Raw genomic sequence first — 26,075 nt, forward strand, 5'->3', positions numbered from 1 at the left:
AACACAAAGGAGCTCACACATTTCAGTGATGAACATACTACTTGGAAGTAAAATATTGCACCTGTTTCAGATAGATTCCGAGATTTTAAACATGATGCATTTCAGTTGTGGGTGTGAGTTCTTCTCTTGCACAAATTGGTTGCCGCAACTCTCTTTATGTGGCAATAATAACTATTTTTGATGAATCCATGGTCCATGAATTGCTTTGGTATATTCAGAAAACGGCAATGGCGCCTCAGAAGTATTTTTGTTTGTGTAGGTAACCATATTCCTCATTCAACCTAATGACCTCGATAGGTAGATAAAGTTTTAAATATTTCTTAAAAGGAACAGAATAGGAGGACCTGATTTGGGGTATGAGGGTGAAAATAAAGAGCTTTGGAAAGAGAAGAACAAATAAATAGTAGCAAACACATTAAAAAAATGGGCAGCACTGGGCAGTATAGGGACTGAGATACCAAGAAATAACAGTGCATCATATACTTGAGAGATGTTTTTATTTACAATGTGACTGAACACAGATTTTTGGGAACTGAACTAATCACAACCCTTCTTCCTGGAGCTTTCTTTTATCAAGCAAGACATCAGAACATTATACTGTTGATAATTGGGATTCAGATCATTCTCCAAAGCAGCAAAAAAAGAGAAAATCTTAAGCATGTAGCAACATTCAATTATATGAAAAGTTAAATAGAGAATGGACCAAGGGTATGGCCATTCATCATCACAATGCCTGGAAATACCCAACCTTTGCTGCAATGTTTGTGTGGAGACAATAAAAATTGCCCAAGTGTGGTAATGATCCTTGTCCATCACAAGCAATAATTTGGTGAGAACAGATGCAATCCAACTAAAATTTCTGGCTTTGTCTTCAAGATGCTTCTTATAAATAAGTGTATCTTTTAGATAAATGTGATATCAAACCTGCCAATCATACACAATTATTATGTTACATTTTTTTGCACACATTGCATGAATTGAAATAGTGAATTATTTTACACATTACAAGATTGGAACTGAAAGCTGGTCCAGCACTGATGACACAAATGTTCATTTCATCCTGGGTATACACCTGAGCCTCATCAGTAAAGAGGGATTTCAGATTTTCAAGCAGAATCTGATCTAAAACTAAAGCCAGAGTGATAAAGGGGGAACTGCTAAACTCTAAGATCAAAATTAGTTGAGAAAAGTAGTTGCAATAAATAAATCGGATACACAAATTGTATCAACGGTGTAATTTTCCTCCCATTTGGTCATGTGATGAAGGACCAAAGGCTGACGTCACATTCAAAGAGATCACCATTTCAACAAATTTTGGGAAGGGCAAAATCAAGGCCAGAACAAAAATAATTGTGTTTTTCTCACTCATTATCAAATTGTAATCATTTGCTACAACATTGGCTTTCATCATTGTTGTGTTACAGAAACACATGTCAGAGCACAGGACTTTGAGGGATTATGCAGATGTTCCAACCGTGGCACAGTTGACAAGAGTTTACTGTCTTACAGTACACCAGCCTGAGTTCAATCCCAACCTCCAGAGCTGTCTGTGTGAAGTTTGCACGTTTTCCCTGTAACTGATTGAGTTTCTACCAGGTACTCTGATTTCCTCCTCAAGGATCTGTGGAACTGTAGGATAATTGACCACAGCAAATTGTCCCATATATGTAAGGAATTGTCACAGCTAGGGGTGGGATTCGGGAAGAATAGGGTTGGTGTGGGTACTTGATGGTAGGCACAGATTTGCTGAGCATGCAAGAATGATAGTAGTTGTAACTTCAGTGAAAAGTAGTATTCAGAATCATTTTTCTTCAAATGAGCAGGGTTTTTGCTAGAGCTGTTGGGAGTGGTTTAAACTAATATGGTAGGGGAATGGGAACCAGTATGATAGACCCAAGGACGAGCCAGCAGGTTTACAAGTAGATGATGTAATATGAAATATGAATGTAAGGAAGGAAACGCCAATGATTGGGTACATCAGAAAGAGCAAAGAGTTAAGATGTATCAGTGGCAAAATTCGCAAGGGTAAAGGGTGCAAAACCGAAGGTGCTGTATTTATACACACCTAACATTCAGAATAAGGTGGATGAACTTGTGGCACAATTAGAGATTGGCCGGTATGACATTGTGGGCATCATTGAGTTGTGGCTGAAAGAAGGTCATAGTTGGGAGTTTAACATCAAAGGATATACTTTATATCAAAAGGACAGGCAGGAAGGCATAGGTGGTGGTGTGGCTCGGCTCTATGCGTAAGAGATAGAATTACATCTTCAGAAGGAGGTGACATAGGGCCAAACTTTTGTGAATGGAGTTAAAAAACTGCAAGGGTAAAAAGGGCAACACGAGGAAATCTGCAGATGCTGGAAATTCAAACAACACACACAAAATGCTGGTAGAACACAGCAGGCTAGGCAGCATCTATAGGGAGAAGCACTGTGGATGTTTCAGGCCGAGACCCTTCGTCAGGACTAACCGAAAGGAAAGATAGTAAGAGATTTGAAAAGTAGTGGGGGGAGGGGGAAATGTGAAATGATAGGAGAAGACCGGAGGGTGTGGGATGAAGCTAAAAGCTGGAAAGGTGATTGGCGAAAGTGATACAGAGCTGGAGAAGGGAAAGGATCATGGGACCGGAGGCCTCAGGAGAAAGAAAGGAGGGTGGGGGAGCTCCAGAGGGAGATGGAGAACAGGCAAACAACTAAATATGTCAGGGATGTGGTAAGAAAGGGAGGAGGGGCATTAACGGAAGTTAGAGAAGTCAATGTTCATGCCATCAGGTTGGAGGCTACCCAGCCGGTATATAAGGTGTTGTTCCTCCAACCTGAGTTTGGATTCATCTTGACAGTAGAGGAGGCCATGGATAGACTTATCAGAATGGGAATGGGACGTGGAATTAAAATGTGTGCCCACTGGGAGTTCCTGCTTTCTCTGGCGGACCGAGTGTAGGTGTTTGGCGAAACGGTCTCCCAGTCTGCGTCGGATCTCACCAATATATAAAAGGCCACACTGGGAGCACCGGACCCAGTATACCACACCAGCCGACTCACAGGTGAAGTGTCGCCTCACCTGGAAGGACTGTCTGGGGCCCTGAATGGTGGTGAGGGAGGAAGTGTAAGGGCAGGTGTAGCACTTGTTCCGTTTACAAGGATAAGTGCCAGGAGGGAGATCGGTGGGAAGGCATGGGGGGGGACGAGTGGACAAGGGAGTTGCATAGGGAGCGATACCTACGGAAAGCAGAAAAGGGGGAGGGAGGGAAAAATGTGTTTGGTAGTGGGATCCCGTTGGAGGTGGCGGAAGTTACGGAGAATTATATGTTGGACCTGGAGGCTGGTGGGCTGGTAGGTAAGGACAAGGGGAACCCTATCCCGAGTGGGGTGGGGGGTGGATGGGGTGAGGGCAGATGTGCGGGAAATGGGAGAGATGCGTTTGAGAGCAGAGTTGATGGTGGGCGAAGGGAAGCCCCTTTGTTTAAAAAAGGAAGACATCTCCTTCGTCCTGGAAAGAAAAGCCTCATCCTGAGAGCAGATGCGGCGGAGATGAAGGAATTGTGAGAAGGGGATAGCCTTTTTGCAAGAGACAGGGTGGGAAGAGGAATAGTCCAGGTAGCTGTGAGAGTCTGTAGGCTTATAGTAGATATCAGTAGATAGGCCGTCTCCAGAGATGGAGACAGAAAGATCAAGAAAGGGCAGGGAGGTGTCAGAAATGGACCAGGTAAATTTGAGGGCAGGGTGAAAGTTGGAGGCAAAGTTAATGAAGTTGACGAGCTCAGCACGCGTGCAAGAGGCAGCGCCAATGCAGTCGTTGATGTAGCGAAGGAAAAGAGGGGGATAGATACCGGTATAGCCTTGGAACATGGACTGTTCCACAAAGCCAACAAAAAGGCAGGCATAACTGGGACCCATACGGGTGCCCATGGCTACACCCTTGGTTTGGAGGAAGTGGGAGGAGCCAAAGGAGAAATTATTGAGAGTAAGAACTAATTCCGCTAGACAGAGGAGAGTGGTGGTAGAGGGGATTTGGTTAGGTCTGGAATCCAAAAAAACCGAAGAGCTTCGAGACCATCTCGGTGAGAGATGGAGGTATATAGGGACTGGACGTCCATGGTGAAAATAAGACAGAGGGGGCCAGGGAACTTAAAATCATTGAAAAAATTCAAAGCATGAGAAGCGTCACGAACATAGGTGGGAAGAGATTGAACAATGGGGGGATAAGACAGTGTCAAGGTATGCAGAAATGGGTTCAGTGGGGCAGGAGCAAGCTGAGACAATAGGTCTACCTGGACAGGCAGGTTTATGGATCTTGGGTAGGAGGTAGAAACGGGAAATGCGGGGTATGGGAACTATGAGGTTTGTGGCAGTGGATGGGAGATCCCCAGAGCTAATAAGGTTGGTGGTGGTTAAGGGTTAAAAGGCATTTATGGGAATCATATATAGGTCTCCAAATAGTAGCCAAGATGTGGGGTTATAATTGGATAGGGAGCTGGAAAGGGCTTGTAATGGGGGACTTCAATATGCAAGGGGATTGGGAAAATCAGATTGGTGTCGGATCACAAGAGAGGGTATTCGTTGAATGCCTATAAGATGGCTTTTTAGATCAGCTTGTGCTGATCTAAAGACTATCTTAGATTGGATGTTCTGTAATAACCCAGATTTTATTAGTCAGCTTAAGGTAAAGGGATCCTTGGGGGGCAGTGATCATAATATGATTGAATTCATACTGCAATTTGAGAGGGAGAAGCCCAAGTCGCATGTATCAGTATCGTAATGGAATAAAGGGAATTATAGAAGCAAGAGAGAGGAGCTTGCCCAGGAGGATTGGAGAGGGATACTGACAGGGATGATGGCAGAACAGAGGTGGCTGAAGATTCTGGGAATAGTTCACAAAGTGCAGGATAGATATGTCCCACAGAAGTAGTTGTTCTCAAATGGCAGGACAATACAACCATGGCTGACAAGGGAAGTTTAGGACTGCATGAAAGCCAAGGAAAGTGCATACAAGGTAGCAACAGTGAGTGGAAAGTTGAATGATTTGGAAGCTTTTAAAATCCAACAAAAGGCAACTGAAAATCTATAAGCAGGGAAAGAGTGAAATATGAGAGCAAACTAGCTGATAATATAAAGCAGGATGCTAAAAGTTTTTTTAGTTATATAAAAATAAATGGGAGGTGATACTGTACCACTGTAAAATGATGCTTGTGAGGTAGTAATGGGGGACAAAGAAATGGCAAATGAGCTTAATGGGTACTTTGCTTTAGTCCTTACAGTGGAAGACTAGCTGTATGCCAGTGGTCTGTGTCAGGGAGCAGCAGTGAATGCCATTGCTATTACAAACAAAAAAAGTGCTAGGCAAACTCAAAGGTCTTAAGGTGGATTAAGTTACTTGGACCAGATGGACTACATCCTAGAGTCCTGAATGAGGTTGCTGAAGAGGTAACGGATGCATTGGTCATGATCTTTCCACATTCACATGAATTTGGCATGATCCCGGAGGAATGGAAAATTGAAAATGTCACTCCACTCTTTAAGAAGGGATGAAGGCAAAAGAAAGGAAATAATAGGCCAGATAGCTTAATCTCAGTGGTTGTGAAAGTGTTGGTGTCTATTATTAAGGACGAGGTTTTGGGGTACTTAGAGACTTGATAAAATAAGTCAACATCAGCGTGGTTTCCGTAAAGGGAAATTATGCCTGACAAGTCTGTTAGAATTCTTTGAGGAAGTAAAAAGCAAGCTGGACAAAGGAGAGGCAGTGGATGTCATTTACTTTGATTTTCAGAAGGCATTTGATAAGGTGCCTCACATGAGGGTGCTTAATAAGGTACAATCTTATGATGTTACAGGAAACATACTGGCGTTGATAAAGGAATGGCTGACAGGCAGCGAGTGGAAATAAAGGGGGCCTTTTCTGGTTGGTTGCCAGTGACTAGTGGTGTTCTCAGGGGTCAGTATTGGGACCACTACTTTTCACATTGTTTGTCAATGATTTAGATAGTGGAGTTGATGGCTTTGTGGCAAAGTTAGCAGATGATACAAAGATAGGTGGAGGGGTAGGTAGTGCTGAGGAAGCAATGCGATTGCAGCAGGTGTAATACAGTGTTGGGAAATGTACAATAATGCATTTTCATAAAAGGAACAATAGTGTGGACTATTATTTAAATGGGGAGAAAATTCAAACATCAGAGCTGCAAAGGGACTTAGGAGTCCTTCTGCAAGACTCCCAGAAGGCTAATTTACAGGTTGAGTAAATTGCAATGTTGGCAGTTATTTCAATGGAAATAGAATAAAATAAACAAGGAGATAATTCAGAAGCGACACACACAAAATGCTGGAAGAACTCAGCAACCCAGGCAGCATCTATGGAAAAAAGTCCAGTTGCCATTTTGGGCTGGGACCCTTTGGCAGATAACGCTGAAGCTTTGTAAGACACTAGTCAGGCTGCATTTAGAGTATTGTCACCAGCTTTGGGCCTGTATCTCAGAAAGGATGTACAGTATTGTCATTGGAGAGAGTCCAGAGGAGGTTCATAAGGATTATTCTGTAAATGAATGGGTTAACGTAGGAGGAACATTTGGCAGCTATGGGCCTGTACTCACTGGAACTTAGAAGAATATGTGGAGATTCCATTGAAACCTACTGAATGTTGAAAGGACTAGGTAAGGTGGATGTGGAGAGGAGGTTTGCTCTGGTGAGGGAATCCAGAACTAGGGAGCACAGCCTCAAAACTGAGGGGTGACCTTTTAGAACAGAAGTAAGGAGAACTGTTTAGCCAAAGGGTGGTGAATCTGTGGAATATTCTGCCACAGACTGCAGTGGAGGCTACGTCCGAGGGTATATTCAAAGTGGAAGCTGATAGTTTCCTGATTGGTCATGGCATTAAGGGATATGGTGAGGGGGCAGGTGTATGGGGTTGAATAGGATCCTGGATGAGACCTGATGAGATCGCAGAGTGGACACAAGGGGCGGAATGGCCTAATTCTGCTCCTATGTCTTATGGCTTTAAGTTTTTTTTTGAGAAGACATTGTGTTGCCTTCAAAAATGCTTGATGTTTGAGATATTTTTCCTCTCAGATTCCACTGGGGTTCCATCTTGGGATATTAATGGAGCAGATGCTATGGACCCCAAGCCATGGCTTCCTCACTGATTTCAACACTTGCTTTGACATCTCTGCAAAGTCATATTTCATGTAGACTTTTTCAACTGCATTACTCATCTGAATGAAATCATAGCAAAATCAGTTTACCAGTTTTTTTGAAAGAATAATGAAGTTAATATTTCAACCAACGAATATTTTCACGCCATTCATCCTGAAATAAAAGTAACTTATTCATTAGACTTGTAGAAATTGACCACTAGCATTGGGTTAAGTAGTATTTAGAAAGATGGATCTACTGAATGTCAAGAGACAAGATGGAAACCATTTTTAAGGAATTGTTCTGGTTTTGCCTCTAAAACTAAGAACAGCAATTCTAACATTAAGACTTGATGCACCTAATTAATTATTCAAGAATTCTGGAAAAATGTTAGCCCAGGTGCTATCACAGACAAAAGAGATATTGTCAGTCTCAAAGTTGAAGTGTTACATGAAAATTAATAATTTGATTGTCCACAATTGGTAAAATCTTGTATGGTAATTTTTAAAGACTGGATAGGATTTCTTTTTAAACTTCATATAGCTTCAAGTAATACTAAATAAAGGATTTGTTAACATTGCAAACTGTTTGTTTTGAAAATAACACAATGTCAACCACAAAATATTTTCTATGTTTAAGGAGATTATTCTGGAATGGAGATTTTATTGCAAACTTTACCATGATTAAAGATGAAATGACAATATTCACGAGTACAAGCAGTGAGTGTAGATAACAGATTTCTTTCCCATTTTGTCTCCTCATGCTGTTGCTGCATACTGTATTTGTAGAATGCAGCTTATTTAAACATTATGTAATTACAAACCACTAGAACTTCAAACTTACTAATCCTGAGAATACATGTGCCAACATGGTGTCAATGGACCGGGTATTCATTAACCACTGTTTCACAATGTTGCTTAAATGAATTAGAAATGCTTCAGCTTTCTTTAAAATATCAAAAGAAATAGAAGATTTGTCTCTTTTCACCCCCTTCTTTGTAGATCTAAATGAAATGGCATCAGCACTAACTAAATAATTTTAATCAGTTTAATTCAGACATGGACACTACATTGATGCTATCATATGCAATTAACCTGGAATATGCAATTAAAAATTACAGAAAATAAATAACATCTATTTTGCAGCAGTAATTTTCCTTATAATTTTGGTTTTGTTTGTGTGTGCATAAGTGTACAATTGAGTTTATGGGAGTGCAAGTATCAGTTTGCATATTTTTAAATAGTTATTTAGGAGTACAGAGTAACTGTCCTTTCCATCAAAATTACTACAGTTTATAATTAAGTTGCTTTCTTAGACTATGTATCTTCCAATTCTGCCAAAAGGTAACATACAAGTCAAAGCTGCAACAAGTGAGGGAACTGTTACTATAGATAGAGAATACCCAATATCTTTCACTAAAAGCTGTCATAATACACATAACAGCGAAGATTAGCCAGTGAATGATAAACAAATGCAGAGATGCATTTCTAATGTTGAGAATACTGAAGCGCATGCATGTTGCTTCCTTAAAGGCTAAAGTCAAATTTAAGATCAGATTTTCCCATCTTCTGTTTGTAAACGGCATCAAATTTCTCATTCATTGATACAGTGAAGATATCCTTCCATAGGCCAACTCGACCTGAAATTGAAAAAATAAGTTAAATTTATTAGCATGATTAAGTTAGGGACAATTCCGGTTGAATCAATGTGCTACAGGCAACAAACTGATTCTATCATCATGACCAACAAAATCTACAATACAAGTGCAAGGATATCATTCCAAATTGCAATCATTCAGGTTCAAGAATAGGCAACTATTCTGCCTGTGACTGCAAAGAACTGCAGAGATTTGTGAACACAGTTCAGCACGTCACAGAAACCAGCCTATTCTCAAAGGGCTCTTTCCACTGTCCTGCTGAAACAGCCAGCATAGTCAAAGCCCAATGGACAGAAGATACAAAAATCCTGAAAGTACAAACGATCAGGCTCAAGGATAGCTCCTATGTTGCCATTATAAGACTATTGAATAGTTTCCTAGTGTGACAAGATGGATTCTTGATCTCATAACCTACCTTGTAATGACTTTCCACCTTATTGTTTACTTGCACTGCACTTTCTCTGTAACTGTAACACTTTATCTGCAGTTATTCTTTTACCTTGTATTAACTCAATGTATTATTGTAACACAAATTGATATGTTTGAATGGTATGCAAGACCACTTTTTCATTGAACCTTGGTACATGTGATAATAATAATGGGCCAATGCAGGGGTCTATTGTTACAGAGAGGAAACAGGCAGCCACATAAGTGTAATCCGCAGTCAAACTGGATGTCAAGATTGACCAGTGCTACAGAGAGAAAGCACAAGGGGGAATCTTATATTCTGACATGCCAAAGGCAGCAGACAAGTTGAGGAGAATGTAGAGTGATGACTCAGTGTAAGAAAAACATTATTTGGAAGGAAAAATAAAGTTAGAAATTGGATAAATAGTTTGAAACAAAGCAACCAGTGGCATACCTGAGCCAGGAGTATCATTTACAAAATTTAAGTAAGGAATTTAACTCACAAACCAGGTTGTCATCAACAAAGATAATAAAATTAAATAAGGAAATTGCAAGTAAATGGTAGCAAAATTGGGTTTTAAAATCTTCAAACCTTGTAGATTTTCCTCAGTGAGAAAGCTGAGAAAACAAAAGAAGTTTGAGGGGTCTGTAATCAAACTTATTACAGTTCCAAGTTGGAATAGGAGCTGGTGGATTGCAAGTCATCTACCACGCATTAATAAGCAAAATGACTGACACAGGTTTCTGCAGTCAGAATTTAGCAGTTTTGAGAAGTAAGAGCATGGAAAATAAAATCAATTAGGTCAGAGAAATTGCTCTCACTTTTCCTTTCTCTACAATATCATGCTTTTTGTTTGAAAGGCTTTTTCCTGTCTCAAGACTAAGAGTGAAAATAGTCAGTAAACAGTTTAGAGGTCTTGGAAATAATAGAAATTCATAATACACTTCAGAGATTCTGAAATAAATGTCTTATTCTTTCAAACTCTTCTGTCACAATGGAGGCTATCAAAAGGAGGGCTAAAATTTACAATGTAATCCAGAGAACAATGGAAAAGACAAGGAGCAGAAAGAATTGGTTAGTTTGTATTTCAAACAATAAGATGCTAAATCAATCATTTCTTGAGACTGTTTAACTGACAAATGCCAGCAGGGGTGTGTTCCAGTTACAAGATCATCATTACAGTATTAAAGTCCTATAAGATGAATTTTTTGCTTGTATCTTTGAAGAATAGAAAAACATTGCAGTCCAACAATTCAATAAAATGAGGAATGAAAATTCTGCTTCAGATTAAATGCTCCTAAAGTGCAAAGTTTATGATTACACATGTTTATAACAACTTATCTGTTGATGGATAAACAACAGATATAATGTGAAAGAAATCAGATAATGTACAGGTGACAGGAAATGAAACACAGGCAACATAAGTGATATGACAAAACGTCAGTGTTGTAGCTTTTTTGGATGATGAAATAAACATTGGTTCCCAACAATTGCCTATTTCGAATTCCAAGGTGTCAGACTTCAAGAAAAATATAGAATTCCAAGTCAATGGAAACAATAATCACCAACACATTCAAGAACAGAATCCCATTTGTGCATAAAAGTAGTGTTGATTAAAAAATATCAAAGCCATGTTGAAGATAATAGATAATGAGTATTCTAAATTATAGCAACCTTATCTTACTATGGCAGCAGAAATCAATGGATACTAAGTACTCGAGTCTCAATATAATCTGGAGACCTGCGGATCAACAAGTAATAAAGGAAAAAAATTGAGAACAGCACTGGAACAGAAAGAAATGACATTCCTTCACCATCATCATTAATATTTGGGTTTGTGGAAAATAAACTGTGAGCAGTTTTGATATGTCTAATTCAGTTTCAAATCTTAAGTGGTAATTTCCTTTCTTACATTTTGACTTCAGTAGAAAACCAGAGTCCATGAGCCAGTACTCATCGGGGGAATCAGGGGAGGACGGTGTCAGCAACTTTAAATTCCTAGGTATTATTATTTCAGAGGGCCTGTTCTGGGCCCAGCACATAGGAGCAATAACAAAGAAAGCATGGCAGTGCCTCTACTCCATTAGGAGTTTGAAAACTTTGACTAACTTCTATAGATGTGTAGTGGAGAGTATATTGACTGGCTGCATCACAGCCTGATATGGAAACACCAATGCCCTTGAACAAAAAATCCTTCAAAAATTAATGGATATGGCCCAGTCCATTATGGATAAAGCCCTCCCAACCAATGAGCACATTTACATGGAGCATTGTCACAGGAAAGAAGCATCCATCATCAGAGACCTCCACCTTTCTTCTTACTGCTACCATCAGAAAGATGCGGGAACCTCAGGACTCACACCACAGTTTGTTGTCTTTTGCACACTGGTTGTCCACCCTGTTTGTGTGGTCTTTCAATGATTCTATTTTGATTATTGGACTTATTGAGTTTGCCCGGAAGAAAATGAATCTCATGTTCTATATGGTGACATATATGTACTTTGAAAATAAATTTACTTTGAACCTTAATTCTGCACAGGTGTGAAAAATAAATCCAGGGAGACCCTCAAAATGAAAATGGATTGGGCTAACAGCTGAATAAAAATAATACCACTATTATACAATGTGAAAATCATGTGGCTTAAGTGATACAATGGATTAGTAACCCAATAGAATTTACTTTTTTTTAAACAAATGAAAAATCGATTTGAGAAATACTGTGATACCCACCTTGCTACATTACACCTGCCTGAGGGTTTAGATGAAAAGAGAACCCCAATGGGAAAAGGTCTAGTCTACCTTCTCATCAATTATACTAGGTCTTCAGTTCAATGAGTCGAAACACTAAAAACAAAAAGGAAGAAACCAAAATGCTTCAAACAAACAAAACTTAGAAAAAAAAATGAATATTCAGCATTTAACTTAAATATTTTCATCAAAAGGCGTGTCTGAAAATTTTCAATAGCTCATATATATATATGCAAAACAAAACTGATACAATGAAAGCAATGAATAAAATTAAAAATATGAAAAATGAACAAACTTAAACAGTTTTTAGTCGTCTGTGGATTTTGTAGTTCATTTCAGTTACAGATTATACTCACTCCTTCACATCACTCCATCTGTTCTAGATCATATTCCCATCCTAACAACCTTCTCAAGTTCTAAATGAAATTTACAGTTCAACATAATTTCCTTCAGTTCATATCACACTCCCTTTTTGACATCATTACTTTCTGTCCCACCAGTTTCTTAATCCCGAATGCCATTCCTTTAAGTTCCACATCAGAATTAGATTCTAATGTTGTCCATTGCCTTTCATCATAGCTTGTTATATTTTCCCTCTGCCACCTTCTTATATGTGCAAGATGGATGATGGCTGGAATTATCCATCTGGATACAATACATACAAGTTATAAACAACGAGGTAAATAGGTCCAGTAGGAGAATAGCTGCAGGATCATTAGAGGGATGCTCATAAAATCCATTGGAACTACTGAAAGCCCAATATCCTACGGTATATCAGAAGCATATAAAACATTATAAATTGTGTGTTTTTAATGGAAGAAGACATGTCTGTAATCCCAATCATGCCCTGCATGTACAGAGGACATCTGAAAATGTGTATTTCTCTTCCACCCTTATAAGGATTTGCAGATCTCGGATGACATTATCTCTAACATTACCCATATTTTATTAGGACTAGTGAATTCAATTAATTTCAAAATAAACTTGTCTGTATGAAGTCTGCCTATTCTCCCTGAGACTAGACTGGTTTTCCTTAATTCCTTTCCTTCAGAACCCCAAAGCATACTGTTAGGATAACCAGCTACTAGAAATTTTCCTCTACTACAGTTAGCTGGCAGGAAAATCAGGAAGAGCAGATTGGTTTGAGACATGAGGTCAAAGGGAAGCAAGTCAGGGATATGGAGTTGATGTGTGATGAGAACCAGCATAGTATCAATGGGCTGGATGGCTTTGATGTCATACAGAGATGAGATAGTCAGCATCCATTGTTAAACTGCACATCTACAAACTGTTATGTACTTAAATGTGTGTACAGTGGCATTTCATATAGGCATTGTGTGTGCTACAAAAAGGGTTTACTTGAACAAATAACAAGAAAGACCTTTCATACTCAATGTCCCACCATTGCTAACAGTGAAGAAAATGAGGATAAATGTAGCAAAATTAACTGGAGGTCTATTTGGCAGTGGGGGAGGTCAGGAATTGAGAGTGAGGGTAGATTGGTAGATTAAGATTCCATAAATGGGTTGAGGATCACTGAGGAGGGTGGAGAAGATTCAGTAAGACGGCAAGGTAAATGGTGAGTGACTAACCATGGGGAAAGATTTCTTTTGGTTAAGGGTTTCATTGACACCCTGACCATAGCCAAGTCAGGGTCAAGCCATATAATCAACACCAAAGCAGGCCTTAGCCCACTGGTTAGGTCCTGTTTTATTGGAGGAGGCTCTTGCTACTCATGGGCCTCGTACAGTACAGAAAGTTTCAGAGATAATCTTTGCGTAGCACATGACATCATATGGCATCATAGACAGAGGAGCCAAACTGAACAATTATGTGTTTTTTTTAAATCTACCATATGTGCCAGAATATTACAGATTGCTGTTTTTTTAAACTGGTTCTCCGCACTTACCTCTCCCAATGGGAAGGGCTTCTGCATTACAGCACTGGTCCACAAGCTGCTGGCAATGCTCAATTATAGCCTCCATCTGAGTTTTATCATATGATACTCCAAGGAACCGGACCAAGAGTTCCACGGTACCTGCAAGATTCTAACACCAGGAGCAAATGACAGACTTAACTGGATTATCTTTGAATATCAAGAAAATTGCTAATAAAATATCATAACCTTACTAATACCAGATCAATATGCCAGCTTAGAAAAGGTAGTTGTACAAATCTGGAAAATCAGTATTCAGATTCATTTTTCCTTGGTGTTTATAAGCTTTTGATTACATCCTTTTCTATCATTTAAATATCTGAACTGGTCCTTGCCAAAAGGAATCACACAGATTGCAAGTTAAAGTTCCACTGTTGAACTGAGCAGACCAGGTCTTCAAGATACTTGTTGCTATTTAGCTGATGTATAATTTCTCTTCAACACTTTTCTGATTAAGATATTGCAATAATTACTATTCCGATTACTGACTTATCTGGAAAGGGAAATGAGTCCTGTTCATATTGTCTCAGGCACTCAATTTTGTGTGTCCCAAGTACACCTCTGTTCTAAAGAAAACAACCCGCAGCCTGGCCTCTCTCCTTCGAACATTCAAGTGAAACTCCAGTAACATCAGATCATATGCGAGGTGTTATAACTAGAATCTTAAGCTGCAGCCTAACACAATTTGCATATTCTCATATTCTAGCCCTTGGCTACATAATTACATTATTTATCTGGCTTGACATCTTGAGAGATCTTTTTTTCTTAACATCTCTAAATGTCCTTGAATCTTCTGAGTAAATGTACTCCCATAGAGCTGTTGGTTAAGGCTCTACACCCAGCAGCAACAAAGAAACGATGATAAATATTTTCAAGTGAAAATAATACGCAGCTAGGAAGAGAGTTCACAGCTGAATGCATTCCACTTATGCTTGCTGTCCTTGTTCTTAATGGTAGTGCTTGCCGGTTTGGAGGTGTTATCACAGTAGCTTGTGCTGCAGTACATTTTATAGATTGCATAGACTGCACTGGTAGTGGAGAGAGTGATGTTGAGAACAACAATTGGAGTATCAATCAAGTATGCTTTGTTGGATTGTGTTAAAACTTCATGAGAGTAGTTACAAATGCACTCATCATGCAAATGGAGAATATACAGTATTTCATGGCTTTGAATACATTTTATCTTGACTTGTACCTCATAAAGACTTCTGGTGCCAGACTGGAATACCCTAATCTCTAACCTTTTCTTGGATTTCTCCATGGTACTTAACTGGCTGGTTCTGGGGGGGAGTTTGGATCACAGTGAACACCCCAGCCACACAAAGATGATGATTTACCACTCATCACTCCAAGCCCAAATGTTCTTTGGCTTTAGCTTAATGAATGTCTGTGGAGGTGCATTACTAGAAATTTATCTTGACTCTCATTTATACGCTAAAGGCTCATTGCAAGGTACACTACTTTGAGCATAGATGAGCCAACACAAAACATAGCAGCAAAGGAAAACCAAAAATATCAGGTGATAACTCTACCCGCTGTATACTTTGAGAGCCATGGAGCATGCAAGAAACAGCAAGTCTGGGACAGGATCTATGGTTGCAATATCAAGAGTTGCAGTTAAATGGATGTATGTTAATGCCCTAAGGTCAGCACCAAGGGTTGTGCCAGGGATAGACACCAGAGCACTGTCAAAGTCTGTGGTAATGTCAAACCTTTATAAAACACTGGTTCAATTACTAGAGATTTATGTTCCATTCATGGGCTTATGAGATGTATTAATGATCGACAAGAATAGTTACACAGATCATGGAATGTGAGAGGTGATTTGATAGAAATGTTCAAGATCATGAAAGTCAAGATAAGTTGAAGAAATCTACCTGTTAACATCAGATTCATGAATATGAGAAAACAAATTTAAGAATATTGGCTAAAGAATCAAATAAGACAAAATCATAAATCTTTCCACACAGGTAGCAAGGTCTCGGATACATTGTCTGAAAGCTGATTTTATTAGGGATTTTGAAAAGGAATTGTGTAAGAGTGCATGCTTTAAGAAACAGTATTTGCAGCACTCTGGAGAAACAGCCAAGAAGAGAACAGATTAATACCAGCAATGCTGGACCAAACAGACTGCTTTACTGGAAAAACTATGATTTCATGTGGTTCAGTTAATTTTCATCCCAGCTCTTCAAGGCTCACCTTATGTAAATCTTCATAAAGCAGGAAGAGGACATTGGAGTCCATGCGATGTTCCCAAAACTCCTGAACATGTTCAAACCATGAACCATAACCCACTGGAAAAACAAAAGTTACTTTAAGACCATAAGCGATTGTATTGTTAGACCTAAGAACTTTACAACTTCTTGGGAAAATCTGCGACAAAGCCCAAATTTATTGCCATACTTCCACTGTATTTGCTGAAAGAGCAGATGTACAATGGTATTGTTGAAGAAACTCTCAGTGCTGCTATTTTCCTCATTGGTTAATTATGGACATTTCACTATGAATAATATTTTTTTGAGATAACTGGAAACAAAAATACACAAAAAATTATAAAAATAATTTTATACACATAATCATTACACAAGATTCTTAAATACCACCTGTATACATAAACTTACAGTTCTGAATGCCCACTTCCTGTAAAAAAATAACAATGATTTGGAAGTGGACTATATTAAATTAGGTCAATGTCTAATGATCAAGCCTTTATTGACATATTATGTTTTTCATGATCACAATCAGAAATACTGTAAGTAGTTTCCAGATGCTGAATCTCCACTTACGTCCTGATACAACTGGCTCAACTTCTTTGCTGCCAAAAAATCAGTGTAACTGATCGTGAAGTCCAAGCTATTGATTCTATGGACTACAAGCAGACTTATTTAATTAATACATTACATATCTGCCCAATTCAAATTTATCTTAACTACCTTCCATTTCTTGTATAGAAATAAAGAAAAATGATGAAATATCAAAGTAGTTCTGACACTTACACTTATCATTCATAAACCGCCGACAGAATTCCTGAAAAGTCCCTCTGTAGCTCATAGTCCGTAAAGAACGATGAAACTGATAATATGACACCACCAAGTCTTTGGGATTCCTGGCCATGCATATAACCTGTAGAAAGAAAGTTTTGGAACTGAGGATGAAAGCTTAAAATAAATCATAAATTGCCATTATACTAGCAGTTTCCCATTTTCAGAAACATAGACATAAGGATCATTTCTAAAAAGGTGCACTTACATTGAAAGTGAAACTCAAATACAAAATTTTGGACCACATGAACGAGGACAAGCAGGTGGGTCAGACACCTGCAATTAGAATGAAGGGCCAAATCGTCAGCCCATTTTACTGCAAGAGGGAGTATTTCAATGCTGCTGCATAAAGACTTGAAAACATTATCAACGGCACTAAAATCTCGGCTGCTTGGACTCAACTGAGAGGAAAAAAAATTGGTCACTTAATATAAAATGACCATTGACCCAAAATATTAAAAGTGAGGGAGAAAAACTTAATATTTTGGGTCAATAAGTTTGTCAAGTATTCTGCAAAAGTTGTTGATCTGAATGATAAACACAATTTCTTGTTCCATATATGTTGCCTAATTTGCCAATTATTTCCATCTTTTGTTTTTATTTCAGATTTCCAGCATATGCAGTACTTGCCTTTGTACATACAATAGTGATGCAATCATTAAATATCAGAACGTGCACTGTAAATTAAAAATATAAGTAGCTGACCGTTCAACATTTGTACCAGCTGTTCCATTATCTTGGATCATGACTGATCCATTAATTTGACACTATTCCAATGCACTGCCCCATTCCCCCCCCCCATCTTTCAATTCCCTAAAAATCTATCAATCACTGCCTCGAATATGTTCTGGCACGGAGCTTCCAGATCTCTTGGACAAAAGATTCACCACCGTGGCTGCAGAAATTCCTTCCCACCTCAATCTTGAATAGCTAACCCTTTAATAGGAGACCATAATACGAGAATCTAGAAATTCTTGGCCAACAGAATCATCATTGCTGAAATCTACCCTCTCACTTCCTTGTACTAATTAGCAACTAGACTGACCAGTCCTGCTAAGGCACTTCATAAGAAAACGGCTGCTCTGACTGCAACCTCAACTCCACATTCCCAGCTACCTCTGCCAACTTCTCACACTCTTGCATATCAAGTATGAAACTAACTTTGAGTCAAAGTATTCAGAGGTGACTACCACTATTCTGACGAGGAGAGTTCCAAACATTCAAAATTCTCAGACAAAACATAGTGCCTCATTTTACATAAATATGCCCCCACTTATTGTTAAACCAATGAGTCTGAGATCCTGCCCCGATTTGAAACATCCTCTCGACATCCACATATTAAGAACCTCAAAGAATCTACGCTTCAATCAAGTCACCCCCACTCTAAGTTCCAATGCATCCAAACCCAGCTTGGCTCTTAACACAAACAAGAGAAATTCTGCACACCACACACAAAATGCTGGAGGAACTCAGCAGGCCAGGCAGCATCTATGGAAACAAGTACAGTTGATGTTTCGGGCCAAGACCCTACCCTCCAGCATTTTGTGTGTGTTGCACAGATCTCCAGCATCTGCAGATTCTCTCTCGTTTATGAAGAGAAAATATGCAAATACTGGAAATCCAAGCAAAACACACAAAACGTTGGAGTCCTGCTGAAGGGTTTCAGCCTGAAACATCGACTGTACTCTTTCCCATTGATGCTGCCTGGCCTGCTGAGTTCCTACAGTATTTAGAGTCTGCCAGCCTGACTCATGATTGAAAGATGAAAGATAGATCCTTGATCTACCAGTCTAACCTCTCATAGTGCTTCTACTTCATTTATCGAATTGCACTGCGCTGACCCTGTACCTGTAACATTATCTTCTACATGCTGGTTTCCCTTTCTGTAGTACTTTATTATACTTGTGTTTGGAATTATCTGTCTGGGTGGCATGTAAACAAAAGCTGTATCTCCAGAATCAGGATCAGGTTTATTACCACTGACATATATCATGAAATTTGTTGAGTTGTGGCAGCAGTACAGTGCAATCCTTAAAAAATTTACAATAAGAAAGGCATATATAAAATAAATTAACTAAGTAGTGCGAAAGGAGAGCAAAAATAGTGAGGTGGTATTCCTAGGTTTGTTCACTGCCTGTTCAGAAGTATGATGGCAGAGGGGAAGAAGCTGTTTCTAAAACATTTAGCGTGTGCATTCAGTCTCCTGTGCCTCCTTACATGTAGCAATAATAAAAGAATTACCCTTTGCTTTCCTTTGTTACTCAGGACATGTTTCTGTTTTGATTCTACGAATTTATGTTTACATTTTTGCTCCCAGACTGTTATTGTACTGCTTGACTTTTTATATGCCTGCTGCCTTCTACGCACTAACAACTGATAATGGTTAATACACTTAAATTTGTGAGCTGGAATGTAAAGGGATTGAATCACCCTGTTAAAAGAAGGAAGGTCTTCTCACATATTAAACAACTCAAAGCTGACATTGCTTTCCTTCAAGAAACTCATATTCGTTGTTTTGATAACTCCCGGCTTCTGTCAAAGTGGGCGGGTCAGCATTTTCATTCATCCTTTGCCGCCAAAGCTAGGGGGGGTCTCCATCCTTATTAATTCAAATATTCCTTTTGAACTCCATAATAAGATATCTGATACAAATGGCCGTTTTATTATTGTTTCTGGTAAACTATATAATACTAAAGTTGTACTAGCAAACCTGTATGCCCCCAATTTTGATGATGTTAATTTTTTTGAACGTTTTTTCTCCTCACTACCAGACTTAAACTCATACTCTCTTATACTGGGTGGTGATTTCAATTGTTGGTTAGATCCTAATTTGGATTGATCGTCCTCTGTTACTAGACCACCTACTAAATCTGCCTTAGTTATTCAATCGTTTCTCTCTAATTATGGTATCTCTGATATATGGCTTTTCCTTCATCCTACTGAGAGAGATTATTCTTTTTTTTTCACATGTTCACCATACCTTTACTAGAATTGACTACTTCTTACTCGATAATCAACTCATTCCATTTGTCTATTCTTGTGATTATCAGAGTATACTGATTTCTGACCATGCCCCAATTACTCTGTCCTTAAATTTTCCTGGTCTCCCTCAGAGGAATAAACACTGGAGGTTTGATTCGACTTTATTATCGGATGAGGATTTTCTAAAATTTATTAAGAATCAGATAACCTTTTATTTTAACACCAATACACCACCTGAAGTGTCATCCCAGATTGTCTGGGATGCCATGAAAGCATATTTGAGGGGCCAAATAATCTCCTATACAGCAAATCTTAATAGAAAGTCCTGCGCAGATCGATTAGACCTCATTAATCAGATTAAAGATTTGGATCAACTGTATGCTCAAACTAAGAACCCTGAACTATACAAGAAGCGTGTAGAACTTCAAGCTAAATTTAACCTCCTGTCTACTCAACCTGTCGAACGCCAACTTCTTGAAAGTAAGAGTCGCTTTTATATCCATGGCGAAAAATCTGGTAAATTTCTAGCCAATCAGTTGAGGCGTTCCAAAGCCAAACAACATATTACAAAGATCCGGAAGGAGAATGGTGACCTTACATCGGATCACCTAGAAATCAATGACGCATTTAAAAATTTCTACTCTCGACTTTATTCCTCTGAATCTTTGAATGACAATATCTCTGTTGACCATTTTTTAAATAATCTGAATATTCCTTCGCTTTCATCTGATTTTAAAGCCAAACTGAATGCGCCTATATCATCAGAAGAAATATCCTTTGCAATTTCTGCATTGTCTTCAGGGAAATCTCCTGGACCTGATGGGTTCCCCATAGAATTTTATAAATCATTCTCTTCACTTCTCTCTCCTCAGTTACTCTCAGTATTATCTGACTCGTTTAGGTGTGGCCAATTGTCACCCTCCTTTAATGAGGCTTCTATTATTCTTTTATTAAAAAAGGGTAAAGACCTAACAGAGTGTTCCTCGTATAGGCCGATTTCTTTGCTTAATGTTGATGTTAAAATCTTGGCCAAAGTCTTGGCTTATAGATTAGAAACTGTTATTCCCTCTATTATTTCCGATGATCAAACTGGTTTTATTAAAAACCGTCTCCCTTTTTTTAACATGCGACGCTTATTTAACATTTTATATTCACCTCCAACTGGGATTCCTGAATGTGTTATTTCCCTCGATGCGGAGAAAGCATTTGATCGTATAGAGTGGAACTACCTTTTTGCAGTTTTAGAAAAATTTGACTTCGGTCAAAGTTTTATCTCTTGGATCAAATTGCTGTATTTGTGTCCTACTGCCTCTGTTTTAACTAATTTTCAGAAATCCCAGTTATTTAACCTCAAACGTGGCACCCGTCAGGGATGCCCTTTAAGTCCCTTTCTCTTTGATTTGGCTATAGAACCTTTGGCGATAGCATTTCAAAATTGTCCTGAACTGACCGGGATTTGGAGAGGGGGTGTTGAGCATAAAGTTTCTCTTTATGCCGATGACTTATTACTTTTTCTTTCAAATCCGTCTACATCCTTACCTCCAATGTTTTCACTTCTTGACCAGTTTAGCCAGCTCTCTGGATATAAACTTAATTTACATAAGAGCGAACTTTTCCCAATTAATAAAGAAGCACAAGGAAATTTAAAGATCTCTTTCGTGAAAATTTTGCCAATCTCTCATATACTATTAAACAGAGTCTGTTACAATGGTCACCTCTTTCTATGTCTTTGGTAGGTTGTATTAATGTTGTTAAAATGTATGTTCTCCCTAAACTTTTATATTTATTTCAATCAATCCCAATTTTTATTCCTAAATCTTTTTTTGATTCCTTAGACTCTATTATTTTGTCATATCTGTGGAAGAATAAGCGCTCTAGAATTAATAAAGGTTATCTCCAAAAATCTAAAAAGGAGGGTGGCGTGGCTTTACCTAACTTTCGTTTATATTATTGGGCAGCCAATATACGTTGTGCTACCTTTTGGTCTTTTTTTCATGGCCAACCCGAGTGCCCTAATTGGGTGGCAATGGAGTTGAGCTCCACTAAAGAATTATCTATCTCAGCACTTCTTGGCTCTGTACTCCCTAGTAGTTTGTCCAGATTAATGGTTAATCCTCTTGTCAGACACACTTTGCGTATATGGGCTCAGTTTAGGAAATTTTATGGTTTCCATGGTTTTTCCTTTTCTAGCCCTATCTTACATAATCACCTTTTTTTACCTACTACATATGACTCAGCATTCCATGATTGGTATAGGAAGGGCATTAGACATTTTGAAGATCTTTTTATGATAATCGCTTCGCTTCTTTTCAACAGCTCTCTGCTAAGTTCAATCTGCCCAATGCTCATTTTTTTAGATATCTCCAAATTAGACACTTTATTACTCCTTTAATTCCTAACTACCCTGAAATGCCTGAGAAAAATGTTAAGGACTTATTTCTTTCTATTAATCCACTAGGTAAAGGTTTAATATCATTTATTCGTGATAAATTAGCAGCCTTACGACGTGCCCCTGTGGATAAAATTAAAATGGCATGGGAGCATGATTTAAATACCTCCTTATCTGATGAGACTTGGGACTCGATTCTCAAATCGGTTAATTCAACCTCTCTTTGTGCTCGCCACTGCCTTTTACAGCTTAAGATTGTTCATAGAGCCCATATGTCTAAATCTAAATTATCTTGATTTTACCCTAACATTAGTCCGCTTTGTGATAAATGCAAAAGGGGCGAGGCCTCTCTCATTCATATGTACTGGATTTGTCCTAGCTTGGAGAAATTTTGGAAAGATGTCTTCATAACATTATCGCATATTCTAAATCACCACCTAGAACCTAACACTTTAATTGCTTTGTTCGGTTTCTGGGGTGAGACAGATCTACGTCTGAGTTCGACTAAGTGTCGAATATTATCTTTTGCCTCTCTCCTGGCTAGACGTTTAATCCTCCTTAGATGGAGAGATGTTGCCCCGCCCACGCATGCTCAATGGCTTAACGATATTATGGCCTGCTTAGACCTTGAAAAAATTCATTATTCAGTTCTTAATTCGGATTTAAAGTTCCATAAGGTCTGGGGACCTTTTATTGAGTACTTTCATAACCTTCCTCTTGACTAAGGTTTTTTTTCGGTTCCTTGCTTTCAGCTCCGTTTTTTTGTAGGCATTAATATCTTCTGTTGCTAAGTGTATTTACAGTTTTGGGGGTTTGATTGTCCTGATTTATATTCTCTATATTGTGTTGTGGTTGGTCTGGAGTTTTTTTTTGTTGCGGGGCTTGGGGAGGATACTAATTTTACATGTCTTCAATTTGGGTGCTTTCTCAATTATCTTTCTTTGTATCATATTATTATTTTATGTTTATTTTTGCACTGTATCAATGTTCATTTTGATCTGGGTTTTTTTTATCTGTAGCTATGTAGAAAATGTATAAAAAAATTAATTTTAAAAAAAAGAAATTACCCATTACCCATTGGTGCCTTCCTCCCTTTCTGAATTACAGCTATTTGCAGGATGTTACCTTTACCCTCTAGAGTGCAGGCATCAGTAGTTCTGACGAAGGGTGTCAGCCCAAAACGTTGACTGTACTTCTTCCTATAGATGCTGCCTGGCCTGCTGTGTTCCACCAGCATTTTGTCTGTGTTGCTTGAATTTCCAGCATCTGCAGGTGTGTATGTGTGTGTGTGTGTGTGTGTGTGTGTGTGTGTGTGTGTGTGTGTGTGTGTGTGTGTGTGTGTGTGTGTGTGTGTGTGTGTGTGTGTGTGTGTGTGAGTGTGAGTGTGTGTGAGTGTGAGTGAGTGAGTGAGTGAGAGAGAGAGAGAGTGTGTGCAGGAGTGCATGCGTTTGAAAGCATGAGGAAGAGTGAGAAATGTTGACTACATCTCAGTAAACAAAGTAGAGCTTGCTGAGAGCTCAGAGTCCAATTCATAATATCTTTCAACTGCAGCTGAATGGCAGGGGCTAATTAAGGGCTCCCTTATCCATGTCCATAATATTCTGTAGTACTCTGGAGAGCCAAAAAATCTTAAAGAGAAGTTCAGAAATAATTTCGAAATAAAATCTCCTATGTGAAAAGCTGATTTTAAAGAACTTAATCTACATAGTAACATAACTTTTGAGAAAACCTGTCAATGTTAACTAATTCCAAAGAGCATAATCAATAAAAAGTACATGACACATAATATTTTACCTTTGACTGTCCATTGTGTAAATCTGTAGGTAGGAAACGGTATGGCAGGTGACTCTTAATGAGGCGAGGGGATGTCAATTCCTAAAGATGAAAACAGAATTAGCTTGCAGAAACCTTACTTTGTAAAGAACTTCTATTATTGTTCGGTTTCTTCATCCAAGGTAGATCTGACAGAATGAACACAAGGAACCGTCTATAAATAACCTATTTCACATGCTTAGCCTTGCTACTCTTACTTGTAGAATATCACAAATAAGGGAAATTTATGCATGAAAGACATCAATGAAAAGGTAAAGAATGATGCAGAGTGGAAAACCAAAGGTTCTTTGAAATGGCCCACGATACCATTCAATTTTGCAAAACTTAAACTGATCATCACCTGATGTTCAACCTCAGTTGAAAGATCAGCAACCTTCCATATTAAAAGTCCGCTTGGGAGAAGCACTGGCAATAGCAAAGACACAAAGTGTATTGAAGGCAGGGGCCTTCAACATACATCACCACTTTCTGAGTTGGCAAGGGACTGACAGATACTGCTGTAGTAACATGACTACAATGGGTAGAAAAGAACTGCTTGACCGCTTTCATGCCAGTCAATACAAGATGCTCTTGTCCGCAAGTGGACTGGTAGCAGACAATGTTGCAAAGCCTTCATGTAAATAGTTACGATTTTACACCAAACACACGGTAGTTGTATTATGCAATGGAGCTGATTTAGGCTACACCCACACTAGACCGGATAAATACGTAACTGAAGCTTTTTCTCCTCGTTTTGACCCTCCGTCCACACTGAAACAATGTTTTCTTCCCCCGAAAACAGAGCTTTTCTAAAACGCTCTCCAGAGTGTGTAAATCTGAAAACGCTGACTGGGTGGTGTAGTGTATACGGGGTAACCAAAGGTTTTTAAACATGCTGTCATAACATGCCGGAACAGATGGTGGCAGCAGCGCGGCATATCATTGTTCTCTTGAACGCAACCTCCAACACCACAACAATGGCGGACGGCTTCAGGAGACTGTTCCTGAGCAGAATGTTACTGCAGCTTTGCAGTATGACAGGGAATTTCAACCCCACCCCCCACAACCTAACAATTTCAGAACAGACAGCAACAAGACTGAAGCCAGAAGAGTTAGAAATGTACTCACCAAATACTTTGACCCGTAACTTACTGAATAAATAAGTATACTCACTTTGCCCTGTTTTCTGTCCTTGCTTGTATGAAGGTGGTTTACCTATTTATGCAAGTACTTCTCTGACAATAGATGTGTAACAGCCTAATGTAACATTGTATGGAAATGCAACACTGATGCAGACATGTTTTATACATTTAACAAGGTGCTTTATTAATGTATTGCTTGTGCAAACATTCAACAGATGCAACTGTAACTACTTCCAAAATGTCATTTTTAAGTAGTAACTTATGTTTGGCTTAGACATGAAAATGTTAAGGCCAAAAAAGGAAAATTGTAAGTTTCACTTTTACTCAGGTAAAAATAAAATCACTTTTGCCCAGTAACTTGTTTTATTGCACATGTTAAAAACAGCAAAATAATACAAAAAGACATGGCAAAAGTAAAGGCAAACAAGTGAGATAAGAGAAAATTTCACTTTTGCCCAGTAACTAGCTTTAATGCATTTAGTTGCAGCTGTCGTCCCTTTTATTGGTGAAGTGACAATGGCTGTAGGAAATGTTTCCAGGGTGACCCCTCTGTGGGAGTGGGAAAGATGTTGGTGGGGCCACCCGGGGGTCTGTGTATCCGTCTGTGGCTATTGTAGTGGCTGTGAGGCTGGTATTGTGGTAGTGAAAAGTACTGGGGGGACACCCATCATATTCCTCATCATTGCAAATCCCTTTGCAATAGAGTTAGTCACTTTTTCAATGTTCACCGTCAGCCGGGTCATACTGTCCGTGAACTCCCTGTCGGATGCCTCCATACGCTCCAGTATTTGTTTTTTTTTTAAGTTTTAAGTCCTCCTGCACGAGAACCAACAGC

The 26,075-nt window shown here is 38.8% G+C and overlaps 1 protein-coding gene across 2 annotated transcripts in view; it reads right to left on the bottom strand.

Moving 5' to 3' along the window:
* Positions 1 to 480: 480 nt before the first annotated feature.
* The window catches only part of sult4a1 (sulfotransferase family 4A, member 1), a 45,702-nt gene continuing 20,107 nt past the window's right edge, over positions 481 to 26,075 (bottom strand). The window contains exons 3-8 of one of the 2 annotated variants that reach the window (XR_012100601.1): positions 24,081 to 24,161; positions 16,871 to 16,997; positions 16,074 to 16,168; positions 13,848 to 13,986; positions 11,921 to 12,034; positions 481 to 8,763 (exon numbers count right to left, since the gene is read on the bottom strand). Coding sequence is in view for 1 of the 2 variants with exons in the window: in XM_073059148.1 (XP_072915249.1) it covers positions 8,651 to 8,763; positions 13,848 to 13,986; positions 16,074 to 16,168; positions 16,871 to 16,997; positions 24,081 to 24,161 (555 nt within the window). In the remaining variant the exon portion in view is untranslated. The remainder of the gene's footprint in view (positions 8,764 to 11,920; positions 12,035 to 13,847; positions 13,987 to 16,073; positions 16,169 to 16,870; positions 16,998 to 24,080; positions 24,162 to 26,075) is intronic. The other variant, XM_073059148.1, reaches the window with a different exon arrangement.

The sequence above is a fragment of the Hemitrygon akajei genome, chromosome 10, assembly GCF_048418815.1.
Source record: "Hemitrygon akajei chromosome 10, sHemAka1.3, whole genome shotgun sequence".
In the NCBI taxonomy this organism is placed as follows: domain Eukaryota; kingdom Metazoa; phylum Chordata; class Chondrichthyes; order Myliobatiformes; family Dasyatidae; genus Hemitrygon; species Hemitrygon akajei.